At 40.8% G+C, this 23,679-nt stretch overlaps 3 protein-coding genes across 4 annotated transcripts; all 3 read right to left on the bottom strand.

The window, feature by feature from the left end:
- Window positions 1-1,224: 1,224 nt before the first annotated feature.
- On the bottom strand, window positions 1,225-4,206 carry ppib (peptidylprolyl isomerase B (cyclophilin B)). The gene is made up of 5 exons (XM_055030950.1): window positions 3,951-4,206; window positions 2,364-2,477; window positions 2,087-2,180; window positions 1,768-1,952; window positions 1,225-1,669 (listed from the first exon to the last, which is right to left on the bottom strand). Exons 1-5 carry the CDS (start codon window positions 4,083-4,085, stop codon window positions 1,547-1,549), a joined length of 651 nt encoding a protein of 216 aa, XP_054886925.1. The 5' UTR covers window positions 4,086-4,206; the 3' UTR covers window positions 1,225-1,546.
- Window positions 4,207-4,606: 400 nt separating this feature from the next.
- adpgk (ADP-dependent glucokinase) lies at window positions 4,607-12,632 on the bottom strand. Of its 2 annotated transcripts, none has more exons than XM_055030933.1 (8): window positions 12,437-12,632; window positions 10,828-11,063; window positions 9,604-9,829; window positions 9,459-9,521; window positions 9,145-9,265; window positions 8,047-8,243; window positions 7,611-7,709; window positions 4,607-7,509 (listed from the first exon to the last, which is right to left on the bottom strand). In XM_055030933.1, exons 2-8 carry the CDS (start codon window positions 11,043-11,045, stop codon window positions 6,946-6,948), a joined length of 1,488 nt encoding a protein of 495 aa, XP_054886908.1. In that variant the 5' UTR covers window positions 11,046-11,063; window positions 12,437-12,632; the 3' UTR covers window positions 4,607-6,945. The 2 variants fall into 2 exon arrangements, with proteins under 2 accessions (XP_054886908.1, XP_054886916.1); XM_055030941.1 differs by having other exon boundaries at window positions 4,607-7,506.
- Window positions 12,633-14,179: 1,547 nt separating this feature from the next.
- On the bottom strand, window positions 14,180-21,112 carry snx22 (sorting nexin 22). The gene is made up of 7 exons (XM_055025933.1): window positions 20,753-21,112; window positions 18,082-18,165; window positions 17,722-17,826; window positions 17,228-17,322; window positions 16,975-17,007; window positions 14,827-14,894; window positions 14,180-14,754 (listed from the first exon to the last, which is right to left on the bottom strand). The coding sequence occupies exons 1-7, from the start codon at window positions 20,813-20,815 to the stop codon at window positions 14,654-14,656; spliced, it is 549 nt and encodes a 182-aa protein (XP_054881908.1). The 5' UTR covers window positions 20,816-21,112; the 3' UTR covers window positions 14,180-14,653.
- Between the last annotated feature and the right edge of the window lie 2,567 nt (window positions 21,113-23,679).

The following is a 23,679-nucleotide window of genomic DNA, read 5'->3' as shown; positions in this document are numbered from 1 at the left end:
TTGGAAGTCAAATGTAAAACTGTGAATTTGAACATAAAATTCAGTCAGTGATTCTTAGAGATGATTTGAGGTTTTTGAAGTGAGGTTTTGTTAAAAATAATGTTAGAAGTGGTAGCCACAGGGGATATCTCTTAAGTGTCTTTATTCAGTATAAACCCAGATTAGCTCGTACTGGAGGGTCCGAAATGGATTTTCAACATATTATATCCTGTATTGGAGTTATTTACACAGAAGCTGCACACCCACACACAGTTAGCACCACCCCCAGTTATCTTTTCAGACCGACTGTCCAGTCTTGGTCCTTCAGGGCCAATGTCCATTAGATTTTAGATGGGTCCCTACTCCTAATTTGAAGACCTTCCCCTCACATCAGAGTTGCATAAAACTCCAGATGCCACTCGAGTTTGATTTCTAGGTGTGCTAAACCAGAAAATAAAATAAAATGAAAATATGACTGGTTGGGACACCATAGTTCCATCCCAATGGTTCATATCTAACCATATGGTTCATATCTTTAAAAAAAAAAAAAAACTAAACAAAAACAGTTTGAATCTCAAGTGATTAGTCATTTGATGAACTGAAGTACAGGTTCTGGTTTTGCAGTGTTCTTAAGTATTTACTTTGGAAATGTGATTGGTAAAGATTGGGTTTGCTGTCCGAAGGCAAAATTATCTATTTTAAAGTTGAAATATGGTCACCTTTTCCTTTAATTGGTTAGATTAATTATAGTATGTTATAAATGTAGAATCATTCAAATACAGGTCAATATAAACTTCAACAGCATATTCATAATTTTTCTTACACTTCTCTCCTAATTATTCAACAGTTACAAAGTCAACCACAGTAATAAACCAGTTGAAATCCTCAGTATTACATAAGTAAACAGAACCCCCAAATGCCAATGGATGGTAAATGAACCAAACTTAGACAGCACTTTTCCAATCATTTCAATTGGATCGATCACTCATTTTGACCACTCACAGCGCTTTATAGTCAATTCAAACACATTTATACAACTTAACGTTAAGTGCCTTGCCTCAACATCTGGCAGGAGGAAGTTGGAAACGAACCAACAACATTCCCATCACAAGATGATTACTCTATCCACACAGTCACCCCACAACAGATATACACTGACCTTATGGTAGTTAACATCAACTACAGTATACAGGGTGACTTTATAAACTGATGGAAGGTATTTGTATTCAAACATAAAGCTTACAGTGATTTACCAAAACATGAAACCTTTATTTTTCATTTATTTCATTTTTACAAAATAGCCCAACAATGATCAGTTAAGTGCACCTTGGAATGCTTGTTGGTAAAGTGGACCCAGACTCATGACTGCATTAACGGTGTTCTGGTGCATTAAGATGGCAGCCAACCAATGCAAAATGTGCTCTCTTTTTCTCTCCAGACTGCAGCGTTCTTACTGAAGGGAGAAAAAAAAATAAAAAAATAAAAAATGAAGCGGCCCGCACAATTCCTCCGATATCACGACCCCGGTCCGTCCATCCCCCACCCGTCCATTTTAACGAGTTACGCTCTACTCTTTGGGGACTGCAAATGGCTTCTCCACCTCGATCTTGCCGCAGTCGTGGATGGTGACGTCTTTGAGAGGTTTGTCGCGACCGTCTGTCTTTGTGTTCTCTATTTTTGTGACGACATCCTAGCAGAGGAAAAGAAAGTTTCAAAGAAATGGATTCATTGTTTAAAAAAAAGAAAACCAAAGATTAGGCAGAGTGAAGACTTCCTTCCGATACCCACCATGCCTTCCAGAACTTTCCCGAAGACGACGTGTTTGCCGTCCAACCACGGCGTCTGGACTGTGGTGATGAAGAACTGGGAGCCGTTTGTGTCTTTGCCGGCGTTGGCCATGCTGAGCCAGCCGGGGCCGTAGTGCTTCAGCTTGAAGTTCTCGTCAGGGAAACGGTCTCCATAGATGCTCTTGCCTTCATTCAGAAAAGAAAACTGGCTTTTTATCATTCATAGACCTGTACTGCAGTTTTAAATAGTACTCTCTTAGGTTTCGACACATGAACCAACTCATCGCTTTGACATGCAAGTGACATCGTTAGGCGTTTACCTCCAGTGCCGTCTCCTCTGGTGAAGTCTCCGCCTTGGATCATGAACTGTTTGATGACTCTGTGGAACTTGCTGCCCTTGTAACCGAATCCTTTCTGTTTAAACAAAGCAAACAGCAAAGTAAGCAACGCTCCAAATGTCTGAAACGACGCCAGCTTCACGTACGTCTGAAAAGCTGGACCAAGTCAACGCATCGGATGGTTTTTCAGTCTTTAGATTACCAATCCTGACAACTTCACAAAAGTAGATAAACAATAACGAGTCTCCATATTGCTCACCTCTCCTGTTGCCAGGGCGACGAAGTTGTCGACGGTTTTGGGAACAGTTTTGCCGAAGACGCCGATGACGACCCTTCCCACGTCTTCGTCTCCGATTCTAATGTCAAAGTAAACCTAGAGAGAGACCCAACCTTACGTTCAGATGAATACGTCATGACACACCAACTCTGAGGCGACATTGGTGGGCCGGGATATGACATAGCAAAGTTCTCTAAAAGTTTTGGAAGTGGTCAAATACATTCTGTTCAGTCAATTACTGATGTCAAAGTCTTTCACTTGACACAATATTAAGATATTGTGGCAGGCCAGAAGTCAGGTGGAAGAGTCCGTTTACATGACAACTGCAAGTTGTGAACTTAAAACCGTCTAAGAGTAGCGATACAAAAAGGGTATTGCTAGAAAGCCCACTTGGAGCTTGGCACAAGACACACACGCCTCGTTTCCATTGACCGGTACGACATGGTCGATGTGGTAAGCCGTTTTATGGTCCGGCGTATTCAGGAGAGCGTTTCCACCCAAACGCGTCACATTAGTGCGACGGTAAACGTGACGCATTACCGTTTTTCGTTCTTCCTGCAAACTGTGACGTTTCTCTGTCCCCCAATCAGTGGACTGCGTTGTATGACGCCAATGCGCCACCCTACCCGTACCACTGTCCTATATTCGTATAACTGAAGGGAGTCCAGGAATGGCGGGCTATGGATCGGATGCATCAGCCGTTTTTACAATGGAAAACACAAAGGAAGTACGCTCAGTGGAAACGAGGCGTTGGGTGGAGAGGAATTTGCTCTAGTCGGATGAAACTAAAATTGGTACTTTTTGGCCAATAGTCAAGAGCCAGGGGTTGAAACGGACCCGGCAATCTCTTAGTGCAAAAATAAAAACTCACTAGTTGTGAGGAGATGTACTTTAGTACACCAGAAATTTGGCCTATAAAAAGTACTGGGTTTGTGGCTGACTTGGTCAAAAAGCCAGATTAGTAGTTACCTCCCCCATCTACTTCATTGCTTCCAAAGAAAATATGAGTCTCGACAGATTTCCCCCATCAATAGGCTCTTTATTTCAGACATCAGAATTTAGCACGATAAAAAAAACGGATTTCTGCATTATTTTTTAAGTTAACGCAACACAAGAATAGTAAAAAAAAAAAAAAAACACAAACAGTCTCTTACAAAGGTTATAGGGACACGTGTAACACCAGACTCAATCCTTGCCTTCTACGCTTTGCTTCACAGCGCAACACCACTAAAGACGACCGCTCTGCTGTCTTGAATTTGCAGACGTGGACAATCCGCTGCAGACACAAGGCCACGGTCAGCAGCTGAGCCATGGCGGAGCCAAATTCGTGTCCACTTCATTTCCTGCGACTCGGATCCGACAGGATGCGCCTAGACTTTCTTTCTATTAGCCTCAGCTACAAAGTTAGCTTCTTTTCCCACAAGTGTTAGTCGTGAGCTAACCCCGTGCTAGCTGGCCAACAGCTAGTATCTCCGTGACGTGGCTTTCCATGCTACCGGTTAGCGACGAGGAAAAGCCCTGATTTTTTTTCACCCCCCTTTATGAAGCTAGCCTGCAGCTAATCCATACCTTTGCAGTTACTTTGGGGCCTTTCTTCTTCTCGTCAGCAGAAGAGCCATTAGGGAAGCCCAGAAACAGCAGCGAGCCCACAATGACGGTGACAGCGACGAAGAACTTCATCCTTCTTTCACAGAACCTCACCATCAACGAGAGAAAGGGGGGAAACACTTAGCCAGTAGACAGTTGGTTGCGCTAGCTTTATATAAACTCCGTGGGAGGGACGGAGCGCAGGCTTCAGGTGGGGGAGGGTCTGCGACCCACGGGAACCAGGAGGCTCAGCTTCAGGACGCAGGGGCGGGATTTCACCGTGGTGGGAAGCTGTGATTGGTTTACGTCTTAGAACGTTTCAGCCAATTGGATGCAGACGCGTAACAACGGTTTGTGAGCAGAAGAAACGTGGACGAAGCGTCTCATATAAACAAAAGTCCCTGAAGACTTTTAACCCTTTTTATTAAAACTATATATGAATAGGGAGCAGTGTCATATTATTTTCATCTACATATCCAAATAACAAATTCAATTATTTAGGGATATGCGAGTAAACTGGTTGAATATAAATTTGTGCCAAACTATGTGTAAATTTTTTTTCCTTCATTTCACCACTACTTTTCATTGGTCTATCACTCAAAATCAATATTAAAATATGAAGGTAAGTGGTCGCTGTATTAACGAAATGTGAAAAAAACCACTGGTTTATTTAAAACATAACTCCATAGTTACAATAGATCCTAATCATTTAAAAATAAACAAAAACATAAAACGAACCCAGATCAAGCTCTTAAAAAAATAAAATAAAAAGCAACCCAAACCACCCATTTCCCTCCATCCACATTTTAATGACAACCTACAAGGGAATTAAACATGACACTGACAACAAAATAAGTAAGGATTGTGTTTGCAAAAATACACCTAATAATAATAATTAAAAAATGGGAGGTTAAGGTTACATTCACCTCCGCAGGCTCTCCTGCCACCTACCTTCACTAGTGCAAAGAATCCCCTTTTCTGAACTAAAACGCTGCGTGAACGTTTTCATGACAGGTTTGCATTAAGACTATGATTATTGCATGCCTTCGGAGGCAGTCTGAGGTAAACAAATGGAGTGTTGTGTATGCCTAACATGAGTCTTCTTGAGTAAGAACAGCATTTTTTTTTCATAAATCATGTTACATAACTGTGTCATCAAAAAAGGGAACACACAGAACGAAAAGGACAACACCACAAAGTATCTGATCACAGTCGTGACTTGTTAATCCATGCCATCTTAATATCCAATATCCATAAGGGAATCTTCACGTTAATTAGCTGGCATTGGCATATAGACTGATATTTAGGCCAAGAAAGAAGAACCCGCTTCAGAAAAACATTTGAAATAGCTGTTTTCTGGCTATGCTCGTGTACTATTTAGCTTAATAAAAATAAAGAGGAAGAAAAAAAAAAAGACTGCTATTGAGCCATAAAGCTCAGATGTTTTTGCTATAGAGGAAGTGATTTGGTAAAACAATGACAACACAGAAAAAACAGGATTCCTACCCGTTTTCCAGTTCAAAACTCCACACAATTCTTAAGATTCACCCACAAATTGAATAGGATTACCCATGGCAAATAAAAGCACGACACAGCACAATGCTGAACATGTTGATAAAGAAGAAAAGGATTACTTCACCACTTTGAAACATTTCAAAATCCGTAAGATCGAGAATGTAAAATCCTAATCTTAACACAAATTGAAAAAAAATTTTTTTAATGCCTCTTTTTGATTTTTTTTCTTCATTATCTAGTTAAAGCTGCAGTATGTAACTTTAATTAAAAACATTTATATATATATATATATATATTACACATTTGTTTAAACTGTCAAAGTCCTTTGTGTGCTTCTAGTGCTAATCAGAAACTAATCAGAGCCAGGAGGCGGGTCTTAGTGATGTCAATCATCCTCCTTGTGCTCATTACCACATGATCCACTAGGCCGCAGCTAGCCTGCTATGACAGCAGATAAGTGGTTTTTCTGTAACTGTAAGTTGTTTCTATACCATTTAGTGAATATTCAGCAAATACATAGACTTGATTAACAGCGCTCAGACCCTCCTCCTGGCTCTGATTGGTTGTTTTTGAAAGGGAGTCGTGCATTTCTTCAGATCACAATAAAAGCTCAGGCAGGAGATCAATTTTTTCCACAGATTATCCATCTCATATCAGTGTCACCACATGGTGACAGTTTTAACAAATATGTAAAACTTTTTTTTTTTTAAATAAATGTTGCATACTTTAGCTGTAATAAAGGAATAAACCATGGAAGCAAAAATGTTCCCTTACTATCTACTTTGAAAATGAGCAACTTTTATATGCTTTTAAAATTTTGCTGACGGTGAAGGAACCCTGTTGTAATCTCACCATTAGAAAAAACGATCTCGCTGGTCAGACTGGTTGAAGTCAAGCACTCAGAAATGGTTGATGACCAGAATAAGACGAACGTTCAAGTAAACGTTAGATGTGAACGCACCCAGAAGGATTTCTCAATTGGATTTCCACCACAAAGTTTCAAGTTTACGCAGTACCTCTGTCAAAGGGCAACGCTAATCTAAAGTTTCATACCATTTTCCTATAAAATATGAATAAAGGATTTCATAATATTGAAGGCACGGCATACTAAAAGATATGCAGGTTAAAGAAAACATAGCTGTGAAGGTTAAACTCTTTGGAGTTTGGGGAGATGGCTTGGAGCTGTGCACAGTGCGTCGAGTCCGGCTGCGTGGCGGCTCATCAAGATCCAGTTCTGCCTGCCTGCTTCTTTAAGAAGGTCGGGACATCATCATCATCATCATCATCATCATCATCATCATCATCATCATCATCAGGCAGGATTTCACACTGATCAATTAAACAGAACAGATCTTTGGGGCAAAAGGAAGGAACGTGAATCGGGACACTAATCTGGCTCAGAGGCGAGAGAGTTTCCCAGTTTTGTTTAGCTCCTCCCGTTAGCATTAGCGTGGTGGAGCCTCTAAAACGGATGCTGGCTCGTTAATTCGGAGTAAACTAGTCCCTCCGCAGAGATGGCGTCCCCCAGCCCCACTGTCCGGAGGGGTCTCTTGCAGACCAGCACAGGCGTCAGGTGGAAGGTGATGTTCCCTCGCCGCCACACAGCGACGGGCTCCTCCGGCTTCAGCGACAGCCGCTCCCGCGGCTCAAAGTGAGAGGTGAGGAACTCTAGCGGCGCCTTGAGCTCCACCTTGCTGACGTCCACGGTCTGAAGGCCGCAGGCCTGGCTGCTGGCCACCCGGGCTCCCGCCATCACTGCCGCCGCCTGGTTCCCCCAGTAGCCGTCCACTGTGGCTAAAATGTGATAGGCCAGAGTGTGGAAGTGGATGCGGGTGAGGTCGGACTCCGACGACGGATCGATGCGGCCGTGCCACTCCAGGACCCAGGAGAGGATGTCGCTGACCCGTCCCACTTCGGGGACGCCCTTCCACGCGGGCAGAGTGGCGTGCGGGCCGTCACCGGCCTGCGACAGGAAGAGCAGCTCCTGCTCGTTCAGTCCAATGGAGCTGACGATGGGCAAGACCTGCTAACAGGAAGAGACGCTGTAATTAAACGCACGGCGTTCCTCAGGGAGTCATCGAGCACGTCGGTCTGCTCTCACAGACGGAATCGTTCGCTCACGTGTACCTCCTGCATGATCCGGCTCATGAAGTCTTTGTCGGTCATGCTGGCCAGCTCCAGGTGGATGGGAATGCCCCTTGGGATATCAGCTATGGCTGCTACAGCCTGAGAAAGAAAACCAGAAAGGAGAAATCCAGAAATAGATCCAGAAAGTTTTCATTAGAAATCACCAGGATTTCCCCCGATGTATTACAAGCCTGGTGGGCTGCTAGGGTTATAAGTCAGGTTTTTAGTAATGCTTCTTTCAAAGTTGATGGATTGAAAAGGGAGTGAGGGATGTGCTCCAATTGTGTAGTCGCTGTGCTTTTGTAACTTTTAAAATTGTTCAAACATAAAACATAATGTGCTGCTGTTGGACTGATCTACCGAGCCTCCCACCCGGCATAGCAAGTTTTTTGGGGCAAACCCTGGAAACCATGCTGAGCTCTTTTGAGCGGCTGACCTCTTTCAGTCGCTCCCCCCACAGCTCCCGGCCCTGGCCCTCCATCATGTGGAACCCTGACAGGACGACCAGCTCCGGCTGGAACTCCTCCAGGCTCGCCACGAAGGTCTCCAGGGAGCTCATCCCCCCGTTTGACACATCGTGAGAGAAGATGAAGCGGTTTGCTTGTGGCGCCCGAGTGGAGCCCCACTGTTCACCTAGAAAGCAAGGTTAAACATTAGTCAGCCCGCTCGTCACGGGCCACACACTACTGATAGCATTTTGGCTAACGTTAGCATTGCTGTTAATTTGAGCTTCTATGATAATGTTTGCATACTGACTGAATGGAGTAAATCAATGATAGTCGACATGCGACTGTCGACTATCTAAATTTAGCTAAAATGTTAATTTTATATAATTTTTATACAAATGCGAACTTAATATACTGAATGGAGTCAGTCATTGTCAGTCAACATGCTAGGATAACATAAGTTTTGGTAACTTTAGCATTTTTGCTAAATTTACATTTTACACTTATTTGCTTACTAACTACAGTGAGTCAATGACAGTCAACATGCTACAGATGGTCCATATGCTACTGACAGCATTTTAGCTAACCTTAGCATTTCAACTAATTCTGGGCATTTTTATGACATGAAACAAAGAGAGACACAATTATCTGTTCTTTTGAGCTGCTGAGACTTTGAAACTCAAACTTGAAGCCTGCAGAAGCCAACTCTGCATCAGAACCCGATTCGAGTCCGATTAATACACACGCTTTGAAATTTCCTGTGTCAAACTCCAGTCCTGGAGAGCCACTGCCCCGCAACCTTTACATGTGCCTCTGTTGCACCACACCTGAATAGAATAATTTGGTCATTAGCAAGGCTCTGGAGAACCGATCTACACAGGAAGGAGGTAATTAAGCCATTTCATTCCAGCGTTTTGTACCTGTAGCACATCAAAAAACTGCAGGACACCAGCCCTTGAGGACTGGAGTTTGACACCCCTTCCAATAAAATACATTACAGCTTATAAAATTAAACACACTTTTTGCGCATTCAAAAGTGTCGGGAATGTTTGCTTGGCACAGAGCTGCAGCTGCTTTTCCCTCTTTACCTGCTTTGTACTCCAGGATGAGGTGAAACTCATCCGTCTCCTGAAGAGACTCTGGAGGAACGACGATCTGCTCATCCAGCATCTCGTGGAGTTTAGGCCCGACCGGACCGCACAACAAAACCTGAAGTACATCATTAACAATTAGCTTATTTCAATGGTCAGAACTCTGGGTTACAGAAGATAACTTGATAAGAAGATAAGCTAAATTTTTATTTTTTTGTGATACTTTTGCTCCAGCAGTGACTAATGAATGGAATAAAATGGTAAGTATCATGCATCACAGACTCTATCTAGATTCATTTATGCTCGCGTACCATCAGATCTGGGTAGGTGGCAAATTTCTGACCAATGAGGGCAGCATTTCCTCCAACGTACAGCTGAAAAACAGATCAAAGTTACATTTCCGAAAAGGTAAAGAAGGAGTAAACAAAAGAAGGGAGATGAAAGGAATGAGCTTGCCTTGGCACCGGGGTACTCTGCTGCTGCGCGAGCGATTCTCTGAAACACTTCCTCATCGCTGAAGAATCGCTCTGCCGCTGCTCCGCGCTCCATGTAGTGGATGAAGGTTTCCCTCAGGTCATCCTTCGAGCGCAGGACTTCGTGATCCCGGCCGACGCCGGGATCCACAGCCAGAGCTTGCAGCAACCCCACGCCGCTGACGACCACGTCGACGCAGGCGTTCACTCTGAACGAGAGAACCAAAATGGAAACGAGTCGCTTAGGTCCGATGACGGGACTCAGTGGTCAAGGACGACCGGAAGAAAATGGATTTTGTTTATGTCGGGTACTGGAAGAAAATGCAAAACTGCTAAAGACATCCAATTAATGCAGTTGATAAGGCAAGCAGTCCACGTTTTTAATCTTGCAACGATGAGTGGAAAAAAAACAAAAAAAGGCATGTCCTGTGGTCATGTGATGCCTGTTGAATATTTTATTTATGCACAGAACCAGGCTGTTCCTTTAATAAACTCTGGCCTTTATTACAGGTGAACACACACTGACTGCTCAATGCTATCATACACCACCTTTACCAATACACTTTAGATAAAAGGTTATAAAAACTCAAGGTGCTGCATGTCCCGCCCTCTGGTGGGCCGTGCTTCAGGCTCAGCCAATCACGTTCTGCCACCCGAAGCGCAGATTGGTTTTATTTTTTAAACCATAACACTGAATATTAAAGTTAGAGTCATCAGCTTCCCTGATGAAATCAGACAAAATTCCTCATATTTCTACAGAAATTTCTTACATATACTGCTTTCAAAATAACAAAGACTTGAATCTCCAGAGTTTAACAAGTAGATTTTATTGACGTGCTAAATTGGAACAATGAAACTAACAAGCAACAAGGCCAAGAAAATAGAAACAATTTATGTTTCTTGTGTACCAACATTGATCTGAACTATGGAAACTCAAATGCATGGGTAGAAAAAATATGACAATCAAAATTTTTCCAAAAATTAAATATTCAAAATCCAAACATTCGATGAACCGATGGATAAATCGGGCAATAAATCGATTGAAGGACAATTTGACCTTCACCCTACACTACACACGGTGTAACCCCTCACTCATGCACCTGCTGTTTTCACCGAGACATCTGAGCAGAAGCTGACTCATGACAATGTCAGCTTAAAGAAAAATCACTGAAGACTCAGACCGGCTCCACAGATCAGCGTCACTCACCCCACTGCCACCTTGCTCCACTGCCTGCTCGGCAAGGCGATCAGAGCCTCCCAAGCAGCAGAGATAGCCCGCTCTAGGCCCTCGTTGCTCCGCGACGGCGTCTGAAGGTTGGGCAGGCCGATGTACTGGAGGATCTGCTCCGGGAGCTCCGGCCTGCCGCCGTAGAAGTACCCGACGGCCAAAGCCAGCAGGAGCGCCGCCGAAGCCTTCCTCCACATGGTGCTTCCCACACAGTCCTGCGGCAACAGGAAGACTCACTTTCATGTCGGATTGTGGCGTTTTAAGAATACACATGACACGGAATTCCTCAGATCAGATTGAGTTAGATATTAGTGGCTGGTTTCTTACTGACTGCAGGGCTGGATAAATATGTGGAATATATGACTAATAAATGTCGACAGAATCTCCCGCCGGATCTGTACGTCTCTCTGGAGTTGGCTGCTTCTCTGATCAATGCTGTTTGCTCATTGATGTTCACTATTCTTAGGAATATTGCAATAAATCAATAAATTGCATGATAAATGATTGTTTTTCTATTTCTCCCAGCCAAAAACTGGATGATCAAATTCTTCAGTCTGGCTTTTCAGTCTCAACCAGCCAGTTTTTGGAGAACAATTTTCTTTACAGAGACTTCATAATTCATTTTATTTGTTGTTTCTACTGCTTATTTATTTTGGATATGTAAAATGTCTTCCAGTTCTATAGCTGAATATTTATTAGAATTTAAAGTTTATGATTTTTGACAATGTGTTCTTGCTGTTACCATTGTATTATTTGAAACTGGTCTCAAAGCAACAATATTATCATTAATCGCAGTAACTTCTGGGACAATTTATTATCCAGAAAAATATATCATCATGATATTCCTGTCTCTAATAAACCGCAGTGGACTACAAAGTTAATGATGATTTCTGAGGACATGTGGTCAAATCAGATTTTATTAAAGAGTATTGTGTCAAGGATGTTGACGTAAGAATAAGATTTTTTTTTATTTGGAAAAATATTTGAAGACAGCCTAATTTTAACTTTACGTTAGGCAATGGATTGCACACAAACTGGGAGAGGGCTTTGCGTATCGATCTGAACATCAGTGAGGTTGATACTTTTGTTGGCAGGACATGAAAATTAAAATAATCCCACTTCACCACACAACTAATTAATTCAGTCCAACACAATCAGGCAAAACAGATAAATAAGAAGGTGGTTTTAAACACACCCACTAACATGACTTTTTTTTTTCCTCCAGGGGATTATTAGCGCAACACAACGATTAGAGCAAGTTCAAACTGAGGTCCATTTCCAGTGAGTAATCCAGTTTTTCATGAGCTGAAAGCGAACACCGGTGGTGTTTTGAACAGCATCGCTGTCCAGAACATTGAGGACCAGCAGACTGGGCACGCGAGCAGCGGTAAAGTTGCTGCTAACGTGGACACGCTAGCTGGATCTTTTCAAGTTAGCAAACCCGAAACCAGCGAGCCGCTATGACCCGGCTAAACCAATTAAGACACAATAACGGCAACTCAACGCTTTGGCAAACTATCTAACTTACAGCTTCGGTTCTTACAGGAGAGAGTAACGCTGCTGGTTAGTTAGAGGTAGCGGGACGTACCAGGCGGTAACGTGCAGGTTTGTTAGCCAGGAAGACGATCCAGTTTCCTGGTTGAATCACAGGAAGAACATTCAGCCCGTTTAATTCCGCGACTGGTAGTCAGCTAAGGAGGAGAAACTACAGTCGGCACAATTCATTGAAGAAGCTTTAGCTGGGAGTGACAGGAGACACAGCCAGCACTCCAACCAGCAGCCGCTTCGAATCCGCGACATGCGCATGCGCCAAAAGCCTTCCTAGGGGAAATGCTGCGTTCCCGTGCTGTCGGAAATAGCCTCAAAGCGAAGTGTAAAAAATTAAAATAAAAATACCTGCTCAGCTTTCATCCTTAAAGTCTCTCTCTCTCTCTCTCTCTCTCGCTCTCTTTATATATATATATATATATATATATATATATATATATATATATATATATATATATATATATATATATATATATATATATATATATATATATATATATATATATATATATATATATAACACAAAGCCTCTGTTGGCTTTTTCCTTATGTTATAGCTACATACATTTTATACAATATGTGACTGAGTGCCAGTGATTGGATTTGAACACAACAGAGTTCAATACAGTTAATGTCAAATTAAGGTTTTCCCCAAACCACAGAAAAAACACGGTAAACATTTCAAACAAGGGGTTCTTAATGGACATTTTTGCCAACTATACCATGTGGGACAGACAAAACACGTTTGTATTTGCATGTCAGCTCTAACTCAGTTGACTGAAATAGTCCAAACCCTCTCAACATGTCATAATGTAAACAGAAAAGCAGACAATGGCACATAATTTTTTTTTTTTTTTAAGAAAATGTAAAAAAGATTTGCGTCTTCTCCAGAGTAAAGCATTTTCTCCACTCAAGTCAAATGGCTTGTCCCAAAAAAGCAGAAATAAGCTGGTGATGAATCATCATAAAGGAAAATATTTCTTATTCTTCTTCCTTCAGCTGAGCAAGCTGAAGGACATGCAGGCTCCAACATGTCGACGAGCGCCAACATGTTGGCGCCCGTCTCCCATCATGAGGAAGAAGTGAAAATGAAACATTTAATTGTGGGGGGGGAGGGAGAATTACAAGTTGGGACCTTTTTGAATGATTTATTAAAACTTCAATGTGAAATTAAAAAAATAATCATGCAAACAATTAAAAAAAGAAATTTGATTTTAAAAACAGTCGCCACATTGCAGCTAAAGACTGTTGAATACAGCATTTGCTTTTGTTGCCCCACATACCAGTTTTGTTGGGTCAAATGCTTGACTGGGACAACTGTAAACCAAGACATCTTTAAAATAACGGGACGGTAAAGTTCCAAGTAAAAACACGCAGCTCCTGCTCCGGCTTCGCCGCCTTGCATCCTTGCTTCTGAAATTTGCCCCAATGGATGCAAGTGGCATTTCCATTTCACAGCCGCAGCTCGATAAAATAAAAGTGTGTTGAAAAGTTTTACGCCCGTCAGCAATTTAGCTCAGAAACTGAAACTCGTATTATGGGAGAATGTGGATGTTTGTTGCATAATTCTATGGAGAAATGATGCAGTGTTGTTGCCTACGTGACCTCATTTAAGCCTGTTTGGTGATTGAAGCTTACACCACATATAAACACACAATATTCCATTTCAAAAGAATGTGAATATTACATGACACTTGTAAAATAAAAAAAATAAACTAATAGAGAACTGACACTATGTTTACATCATGGCCTCTCGATCACGGTAAAGACTCCCGGCTTGACAGTTGTCCAGCAGATGGTCATTAAAATCCTTTATTAAGAAGAGTGACGTGTCAAAACATATCAATGGAAAGTTCAGTGGAAGGGAAAAAAAGGTGAAACGGAATATTGACAGTGCCTTGCTCATTTGTTGCTTTGTTTTGATTCTGTGACACAGTTTGTGTGAAAAAGGCTGTTAGATTTTGCCATATATTAGTAAATCCAAAAGAAAATAAAAATCTTCTAGAAAAAGCCTCTCATTTTGAAAAAAATCAAGCTCAGTGTCTGGAAGAAGACCCAAGTTGATTTAAGCTTTTGTGTGCATATTATTCAGGTTTTCAGAGAAACTGAATTTGATTCAAGTCACAATGACCAAAATGAGCTTGAAAGGTCTCCTGGATTTCTTCTCCTGAGTCAAATGAACTGTTCCAATGGTACTGCAATTCGTTGAAATGTCGCCATAATTCTGCCAGTTTTGGGTCTTTGGACCGTGCCGCCTGTTAGGTATTGTGGTCAGGGAGAATAGAGGCGCTGAAGCTGACCCGGACATCTCGGGGGTAGAAACCCTGCAGAACTCCGTCCACTACGATGTCCGGGAGGCCTGGAAGACAGAGGGCAGGGTTTGTTTGATCTGAACACAGACTGTCTCTCTGACAAGTCGTTTCAAAGCTACCTGATGAGCTGCCATGCAGATAAGGATCCTGGAAGAAGCCCAGAACCCGTTGCTGTGGTAAATGGAAACTGTGGAAACGAAAGGCGGAAACAAAGGGAAACGTAATTAATCGATTAATTGAAACAGTAACCTTCATCTGCCATGTTGAAACTGAAGGATGTAGTGGGGCTTGGAGAGAAATCAGAGAATTATTTTCTCTTTGAAGATTTATTTTTTGAAAGAAAATTTTGAAATTCAGATACATTTTCCCTCCCAGACCCCAACAACACACTTGGGTTTCCATAGTTCGGAGTGATGTCAGCAAACCCAGGGCGGCCATCTTGTTTCACAAGAGTTTACAGCTTCTATTTATTTATTTATTGAATTCAGGCCAACTCCTCAACAAAAGGGTCAAGATACATGTTTGTTTGTTTTTTTAATTATGAGAATAAAGTCATAACACTACACCAATACAGTTCTAAAACAATAAAGTCGACTCTTAATCAACATACTTAATCTTTTAACACCTAAGCATTAAATGATCAGGATCAGGATTTTGAAACTATTGTGTTGTTTCGAAGGAGCTACACAAACTGAGGCAGTCATGTTGAATCCTAATAAGTGAGATTTTTTTCTCCTTGAAACAACGTTTCTCGTCATTTTTAAGACAATTGTTTCTGGCAAAATTGCGTCAAGAAATTGCTACATTTCTTGCAATTGCACAAAAATTCTCGTAGCTACGTCGTCCAAATCAGCTTAGGAACGATTGAAATAAAAATATTCTACTTAATTTTAGAACAAAAAGCAAGAAAAAAAAAAAAGAAAATCAGATTTTACTTTTAAGCCATGTTGCCCATGCTCAGCGAGTCGAGGCGTGTCCGACTTCATCTTTAGACATGCGGTCGTGACAGATGTTAAATATAAAAATCTAACTGTGCTTCCGGACGCACTGAGGTTTGGTGCAGCAGAGTGCTGCTTTACGAGACGCAGTTTGGTGCAGAAAGCATTAGACCAGTGGAGCGGCTCCTAAGTGTGTCACGGTGTCGGCTTTGTGTCACGCTGCGTCATCAAGTGACCGGAGAGCGGCGTAGCCACGACGCCGCCCCCGGAACCGCATTCCATCTGCGCTCTGAACCACAAACGCTTTCAGGACATTCCTGGTCTGCCGTCGCCACGGACATGAGGTGAACATCTTCTGCCTCCGTTTGTGTTCAGAGCAAACAGGATGCATGTTGGCGGCCGCCTCAGCGCCTCCAACACTCATTTAAGTTTCCAAATGTAAAGGGAGAGTTTTATTATACTTTGCTGAATTTACTATGATAGAAAAAGTTTCTTTTAATGAAAGTACAACAGTTTTATTAAATCATTTACCTCTCACTAGCAAATAATAATTGTAAATAAGTGACTGACGCTGACAGTTACTCCCCTGGAACCAGCACATTATTAAAAATGATCAATATTAGCATTCCGGCTGAAAAGTGCAGGTTTTATTTCAGCCAGGGGGCAGCGCTGCCTCTTTCTCTTCCCGTACATGTGCCAAATCTGGTCAAAATTACGCCTGTGACAATAAATCAGTTAACTGCATGATAAATTAAAACTATCAATAATTTCCATTTGCAGAGTTTATTGTTTTGTCCTTTTCCGTTTGTCTTTCGACCAAAATCCAGATCACTAAAGTCTTCAGTCTTGTTTTTTGGTCTCAACTTAATTTTTTTGTTTGTTGTTTTAGTTTATTTTGGGAATTTAAAATATCTTCTAGTTCCAGTGTTAAGTGTTTGTTATAATTTTACATTTATTGTTCTTTGAGAATATGTTCGTTACCTTCACTTAAAAACCGTCTCAAAGCAACAATATTATCATTTATCGCAATAATGTCTGGGACAATTTATCGTCCAGTAAATTTTGTTACAGTGACAGGTGTCGTAAGAATCAATGAAAAACCCTCAAAATTTCACAAAGTTTGAGTTTTACACATCATGGTCTCAAATGGCTGTGATAAAATCTGATATTAATGCTTTATAGTTCAAGGAGCAGAAACATCTCAGCTGACTGAAGCTACTTGAGTGACCACGTTTAATTGTGTGTTAGATGATTAACAAACTACTTAAAGTGATCCTCATTTAGGTTTTTCTCCCTTTTTGTCTGATTGTTCTCAATGTAAAAACTTACTTGTAATCCTGACTGTCCAGTTCTTCCAGTGACCTAAAAATAGAATATTAAAATATTAGATATTACACTCAGAACGATTTCATTTTGCTTTTAAACAGACAAACAGCAACGACTCGATCTGAGTTGTCGCTGCTGCTCCGGGGGGCAGGAATGTTGCCGCATTGCCCCCAATCTGAAAATAGAGGCAACAAATATAGCAACGCATGCAGCATTGCCGGCCGGCTCCCTCAGGAGAGCAGGCTGCCGGACTCACTCGACGCTGCTGATCTTGTTCCCCGTGTGGAAGTGCTTCAAATGGAGGAAGTCCAGCAGCACTTGAGGCACGTCTTCATTTTGATAGATAATTTCCTGATGCAAAGAGAAAAACGCACGACGGTGAGTCAGGGCCGATGTAGACAGGCAAGACAAAGAGAGGAGCAAATTTCTGCCAGAATTATGAGCTTTTTCTCGCAGCTTTTCAACTTTTGAAACACAGAAATTTCCATGTTTTTGCTATCAAATCTCTGTGTCAAGGCTCAAAATTAGATTTTGCTTTTTTTCACCAAAATTTGGATTTTTGAATCTCAGATATTTTCTTTTTTTTTCCAAGAAAATGTCTGAGATGAATCACAAAATTTCTGAGTTTTCTTTTAGGCAGAAATGTACTTTTTTCTGATATACATATGTCATCGTAGAAACAAGAAAATTCCTGTCCACATAAACTGGACTTTATTGTTATTATCAAAATATGATGCCTCTGCTTCTTACCTGTATGTAATCTTCCAGCTCCTGCCGCCTTTGCTCCAGAGGTTTGGTCCTCAGATGGGGGTTCCTTTTGCTCGGAAAATCAGGAGTCTGGATGATCTTCTTAAGCTACCGGCATCACAACAGCACGCACACATACAAAAATAATTTTATTTTATGGTTTCAGAAGCCAAAATATATTTCAAATCATTTTACGGCTCTTCAACCCGATTTTAAACATTGGGTTTAAAATCCTGATGTTTTAAACTCGATTCTAAACAAAATATTCATTTTGTTTTTGTCTTAAAACAGACAAAAACAAAATGAAACCCTCCAAAAGGTTTAAGAAAGCAGGACAAAAGGAAGTCTGATATTGACGTATACCTTCCTGTGGAGCGTCTGGAATTCGCTGTTTCTTCTGAGTACATAATGTTTCCTCTCGTTAAACAAGACTTCAACTCTGAAAAGCTGCAAAACAGAAAATAATAATCAAAAACCTAACTTCTTCCCAAAAAGTGTAACTCTTCCAAGATAGATTAATCAGAAGTAAAAAAGTAGAATGAGGAAGTAAATGATTTTCTCAAGCCAAGTTTCACCGTGGAGAGGACAAAAACATGTAGGATGCCAGCCCTCCATGACCCACTTTGGCCACCGCTGTTCTAATTGATCTGTCAGCAGACTGTCAGTACAGAAACAACTTGCCTCTCCAGCAGGAGGCAGTAAAGAGCTTCAGACTTGCCCCCCCAGGATATTTGCTGCACACTTCTCTTTCTGCTGCAACGAGTAACAATACTTTAAATAAATCCAATGTAATTTGCAAAAAATTTGAATCAACCTCTTAGACTTAACGAGACATCAGAACTGAACAAATAGGCAAAAAAACAACAAAAAAACAAAAGAGTGCTTCTAAGAAAAAAAAAATCAATAAATGTTGAACTTTGCTTTCGTTTCCATAAACATAAAAAGATAAAACCAGGGCGAGTTGCTCATGTTCTGCACCACAGGCTGTCTGATTCACAGTGAGCCAAATTCCTCACTCTGGTGCCTCCGTTGGCTCTGAATGTGGCACGTTGCTTATAGTAGCCTTCAGTGTGCTAGAAAGCACATATGTTCCTTTTAGCCATTCTTTTTTTATCTACTCAGGTTCTGCTTCAGTTTCAGCACAAAATAAGACTTTTGTAGAGCAGTCTTGTAGTTGCAGAGGTTTCTGACTGTGCTGCATGATTGCTCTGTTTTCACAGGCCTGCTGGTTTACCAAGAGCAGAGCAGCAGAGCAGTCAGCCGGGAGTGAGAAACAAACATTTCCTCTGGATATCAGGTTTTAGTTGGAATGGTTTTGTTGCACAAGTGTCTTTCTGTAATACAATTCTGTAGTGTGAAATTGAATGTGTCACATTGGGTTTAGAAACAAACAATAATTACCGTATGCTGATTTTCTCTGTAAGTTTTGAAATTCTGAGTTTAAATAGGTGTCGGAAAGTAGTCAGCGGTTTCTGTTAAGAAATGGCTAATTCAACGCTGAGGTAGCATTGCCATTTATCGTATCAGTTATCACGATAAATGATACTTTTCACTGTTGTCACGATACATTCTAATTAAATACATTCAAAACCCTCAGAACTGTCCATTTTGTTGGGACCATTTTCTTCACTGTTTATTCAATGAGTATCAAAAAATACAAATACATTTGTAATTATGATTAAATGCCATTACTGTGTACAGTTTGTTATTGGTGTCCTAATGACACATATTATAAATATGTGTGTTTGCCAAGAGACATATTTGTGCCCATGTATGTTTGCAGTCACAGTCTAAAAAAGTAGTAAAGATTTCTTATCGTCACTATGATGGATATTGCAATAACACCACCAAATATTGCGATAAAACTAAGTCCATATTGCCCACTGTTCTGACATTTAGTCCTTTAGGTCTCTGGTGGGACAGTGGTTCCAGTTCCTAACTGGTTTAACTGGACCTGAATGTCAAAGCAGGGATAAAAAAAAAAACCATTCATACCAAATAGGCTGCCTTATATTTCAGGGCAGCATGAACACTAACTTTTGTAAGCGGATTAAAAAGCCAGTTCCCCAAACCTTTCAACGTCAAGCCTCCAAAGCGTTTGCAAACCTGTTCATTGATTAACAATTCAGCGTTACCAAAAGGGTATTGTTGTGTTTTAATATGTCTATTAGCTATGTTAGTTTCTCCCTCAAGACTTCACACTTCAGGCTTCTGTAAAATAGAAACAGGAAAATATACAGAAATACACTAAGAAGCATAAAACGTCATACATTTTTGAAGATGATGCAAACGGAGGCTTTTTATTGTCAGTTAATCAAAATGATCAACTACAATTGAAAAATGGTTAAATTTTTAGCAGCAACACAAGCCATAGGTCACAAAGCGTTTTAGATTTTCTTCAACATTATAGTAAATAGAAAAAATTCTAGATGCTGATTTTTACCCAAAAGCATTTTTTCCATGCACCTCAATCTGCTTCCATTAATTTAATTAAACTAAGCGGAAAAAGACAAACTTTCCCAAATCATCTTCCACCGGTAAAATTCAAAGGATTTTTTCCCAAATGATCCCATTTAGCTCACTATAAATCAGAATATATATTATTATAATGTTTTTTAGACAAAACCCTGTGTAAGTTCCAGATTTTCAATTATTTACATACTACTGTCTCCACAAAAAATCTACTTGAGTAGTTTTAAATATTTGTTTAGTCCGTTGTTGAGCTGCTTTAAAGACGAAAAAAAAAAAAGAAATCACAGCAAAATCTTTCTGAAAATATATAAATACTTGACTATTCTGACTCGCGCGAGACGTGAAGTTTGGACCCTCTGTGGGTTGAACTCCCTCTTCTCACAGGTAAGACTCACCTGGCAGCTTCATTCTCCGGCACAGAATCACACCTGGTGCCAAATTACACGCCGAGGAGGCGCGTGTTTGTCTGTGACCGTTTTCAAACTTTCTCAATAAGTTTGGGAAGGAGGGATAACAAAAAAAAGCGAAGAGCCGAGTTTTAGGCAACCTGGACCGCGCTCACCTTCTTCGACTTGCCAGACTCGTCCACCTCCTTCTCCAGCGACGGTATCGACACCTCAATCATGTTCCTCCAGCGCCGTCCGCCTCGACTTTCCGTCTCCCTTCGACTTTTTCCGCGGCTGGAGAAACTTCAGGCGAAGAGCCAGCGGCTTTCCCCCCCAGTGTGTCGGCTCAGGTTAGGTGGAGGAAAGTGAGTGGGTTCTCTTTTTCCGGTAGGTTTGCTCCTGTGTGTGCTCCACCCACTCACTAATTGGACAAACCCCTACAGGACATTAAAGATGCAGTCGGGGCTTTTGAGGACTTTACATTGTGAGAGTGAGGCGGCAGTGAAATGGGAAGCTGCTGTGGTGCCCATGTGAGCTTTAATGCGGAGTTGTTTTGTTTTAAAGTTTGATTCCCAGTAAGTTCTATGGAAGTCCAAAGTGGCATTTGGACAGGGCTCACACACACACACACACACACACACACACACACACACACACACACACACACACACACACACACACACACACACACACACACACACACACACACACAAATAAAATTACTAGAATAAAGTCATTATTATGAGGATATAGTTGTACAAATGTAAATCAAATGTAATATGAGAAGACTGATTTAGAAAATACAGAAAAAAAGTCGTAATATGACCAGAGTAAGGTTGTCATACCAGCAGAATTTATAAAAATAAAGAAAAAAAAACCTACAGAGAGCTGGAAGTGAAAAACAAACATCAGGTGTACGATGAATCAGTTTGCCTCATTGGCTGATTTGGCGTTTACAGCTTTATTTTATAGGAACAAAGATGGTTATTTCAAAAATCATAAAGCTCCAACAAAAGGCATCAAACTAATTGGCCTTTTTTTTTGGAAAAAAATGAAAATCATTGCTTTATTCAGTTGTCTCTTGTCTCAGTCTCTCACTGTATTCTCTCTGCTTAAGCTTCTTCTAAAAAGCCAAGGCACCCGGGCTTCAGACAACTTCCAGAAAGTGCCTTGTAACTTTCAAATCCAGCTTCACTTCCTGCTGTGACTCAAACACAAAATAAAACCAAAAACAACTGGCGGCGAAAAAGGGATCTAAGCCCTGGATGCAGAACCACACTGCTCTCCTCACATCCCTTAAGAACTGCAGCTCACCAGACGCTGCAGCCGAGAGCAAGAGAAAAAAAAAGTTAATGTTTGATTCCTAAAATATTGTTCTCCTCCCAAACTGCCCAACGTGAACAATGCTCCGCCACTCGTGGCTCATTTTTCAGAGATTAATCTCAACAGGAGACACGTGCTCCACCTGTGACCCTCATCACGGGATTTAGATCTTCCCATCCCTTGTGTGTTGCTCACACAGTTTAGCAAATCAAGCAGGCAGAGGAGATGACTTAATTAAGGGAGGATGTGTGACCTTACAGGGTGAAAATATCACCGCTGGGTGAACACATAAGAGTTTTTTTCTCCCTTTGCCTGCTGTCTCAGCACATATTTCATTACCACTTTAACAAATGTCTTCCTCATTGTGCCTAAGCTAAAGGTACAGTCCACATGTGATGGGTCAGTATCGTCTAGAGCACATGTGTCAAACTCAAGGCCCGGGGGCCAAATCCGGCCCACCGTAGCTTTTTATGTGGCCCTCCACAGACTAGACTAAACACTAAGTGTGATTAAATATTATATTATCAATCATATCAATGCAGTTTTTATCTTTTACTGCCAATTTATATCAATCAGTCCCTCCAGTTTCTTGAGAATTTAGTTGATGTATGATTATAGTCCATGATTTATACAGCGAGTAAATATACAGTCACATTTATTATTAGTTCCTGAAGGGACTGAAAAGATCTTCAATAATATTATGTAATTTTAAGAATTCATTGACATATTAACAGTTTGTGAACAGATTTTATCAACACATTCTGCCACAACCGGCCCTTTAAGAGCATTCATGATCTTGATTTGGCCCAAAACGAAAATGAGTTTGACACATCTGGTCTAGAGAGATATTAATACTTATTTAAAGATGGTACATCATCAAACGTCTGACCTTTGTGCTTCTTGTGGGTTTTCCTTTGAATTGTTTGGTAAAACCTTTGACAGAATTTAGGTAAAGTTGATTAGCTTGATACCTTCAAAAAGTCCCAACACAGACTGTTGAGCCACAGCATCTATAAAATGTCTAAATCAATATTGGCTGTTCTATATAGTTCCTTAATTTTCAAACCGTGTTTTGCGTCCTCCTTTATTGGCTGTTGGTGTTTTTTTCCCCCTCTTGCCTGTTTTTGTCTGTTTTCCTGTCTGATCCCTTTATTTGTCTTGCTTTCTAGAGTTTTCCTGATTTTTCCGGTTTAAGGTAACGGTTTAAATCTATTTCTGTTCTGCAAGTTCAATCTGTTGTTCTAAACCATACACTATTCATTCTACTCATAATAGAAAAAGAGTGTGCTGTATTTTTAATCAACATTTCCTATTTTGGTTATCATTTTCCTCTATCTTTTTTAATCATATACCAAACTCGACTGTGAACTCATCAACCAGGATAGTGGCGTGAATATTATTATTTAAGTCAGTGACAATTAGACAATTAACTAAAAATGAATATTCAATTGATAGACAAACTGAATATTCTGTGGATGGAAAGTTATTTAAGTAGCTCATCGGCATATTTAAACAGGCTTAGTGACATTTGAATTTGTTCTTGAATTTGAAAGTAGGTCAGCAAAACTTCCCAAACTGGACAGACACACCAGCTGGTTTTGCAGCCGTGATGCAATTTGTCCAAACTAGAGTGTGAATGAAAGAGAGCGCTGTCGCCCAGATTAGGGAGCGTTATCCGAGGCATTCCTGGGATATATCCAAAGACAGAGCAGGGCATTTTTATCAGAAAGCAGCTCCTTGCAACAGTAGAAGGAAAGAAATGTGGTACATGAGTATATTT

Source organism: Poeciliopsis prolifica, unplaced genomic scaffold (genome assembly GCF_027474105.1).
Source record: "Poeciliopsis prolifica strain line A6 unplaced genomic scaffold, Auburn_PproV2 SCAFFOLD001, whole genome shotgun sequence".
NCBI classification, from domain to species: Eukaryota; Metazoa; Chordata; class Actinopteri; order Cyprinodontiformes; family Poeciliidae; genus Poeciliopsis; species Poeciliopsis prolifica.
This window is presented reverse-complemented; position numbering and strand designations above follow the sequence as displayed.

What these genes read in the sequence shown, in the direction of transcription:
- adpgk (XM_055030933.1), bottom strand. Translation starts at nt 11,045, where the DNA reads ATGTGGAGGAAGGCTTCGGCGGCGCTCCTGCTGGCTTTGGCCGTCGGG. An exon ending in CATCCTGGAGTACAAAGCAG is followed by an intron (nt 8,244 to 9,144) that starts GTAAAGAGGGAA and finishes CTTGCTTTCTAG; the next exon opens with GTGAACAGTGGGGCTCCACT. An exon ending in TGAGCCGGATCATGCAGGAG is followed by an intron (nt 7,510 to 7,610) that starts GTACACGTGAGC and finishes TCTTCCTGTTAG; the next exon opens with CAGGTCTTGCCCATCGTCAG.
- ppib (XM_055030950.1), bottom strand. Translation starts at nt 4,085, where the DNA reads ATGGTGAGGTTCTGTGAAAGAAGGATGAAGTTCTTCGTCGCTGTCACC. An exon ending in GCCCCAAAGTAACTGCAAAG is followed by an intron (nt 2,478 to 3,950) that starts GTATGGATTAGC and finishes GTCTCTCTCTAG; the next exon opens with GTTTACTTTGACATTAGAAT. An exon ending in CAGAGGAGACGGCACTGGAG is followed by an intron (nt 1,953 to 2,086) that starts GTAAACGCCTAA and finishes TTCTGAATGAAG; the next exon opens with GCAAGAGCATCTATGGAGAC.
- snx22 (XM_055025933.1), bottom strand. Translation starts at nt 20,815, where the DNA reads ATGATTGAGGTGTCGATACCGTCGCTGGAGAAGGAGGTGGACGAGTCT. An exon ending in AACAAGATCAGCAGCGTCGA is followed by an intron (nt 17,008 to 17,227) that starts GTGAGTCCGGCA and finishes TTCTATTTTTAG; the next exon opens with GTCACTGGAAGAACTGGACA. An exon ending in CTGGACAGTCAGGATTACAA is followed by an intron (nt 14,895 to 16,974) that starts GTAAGTTTTTAC and finishes TCGTTTCCACAG; the next exon opens with TTTCCATTTACCACAGCAAC.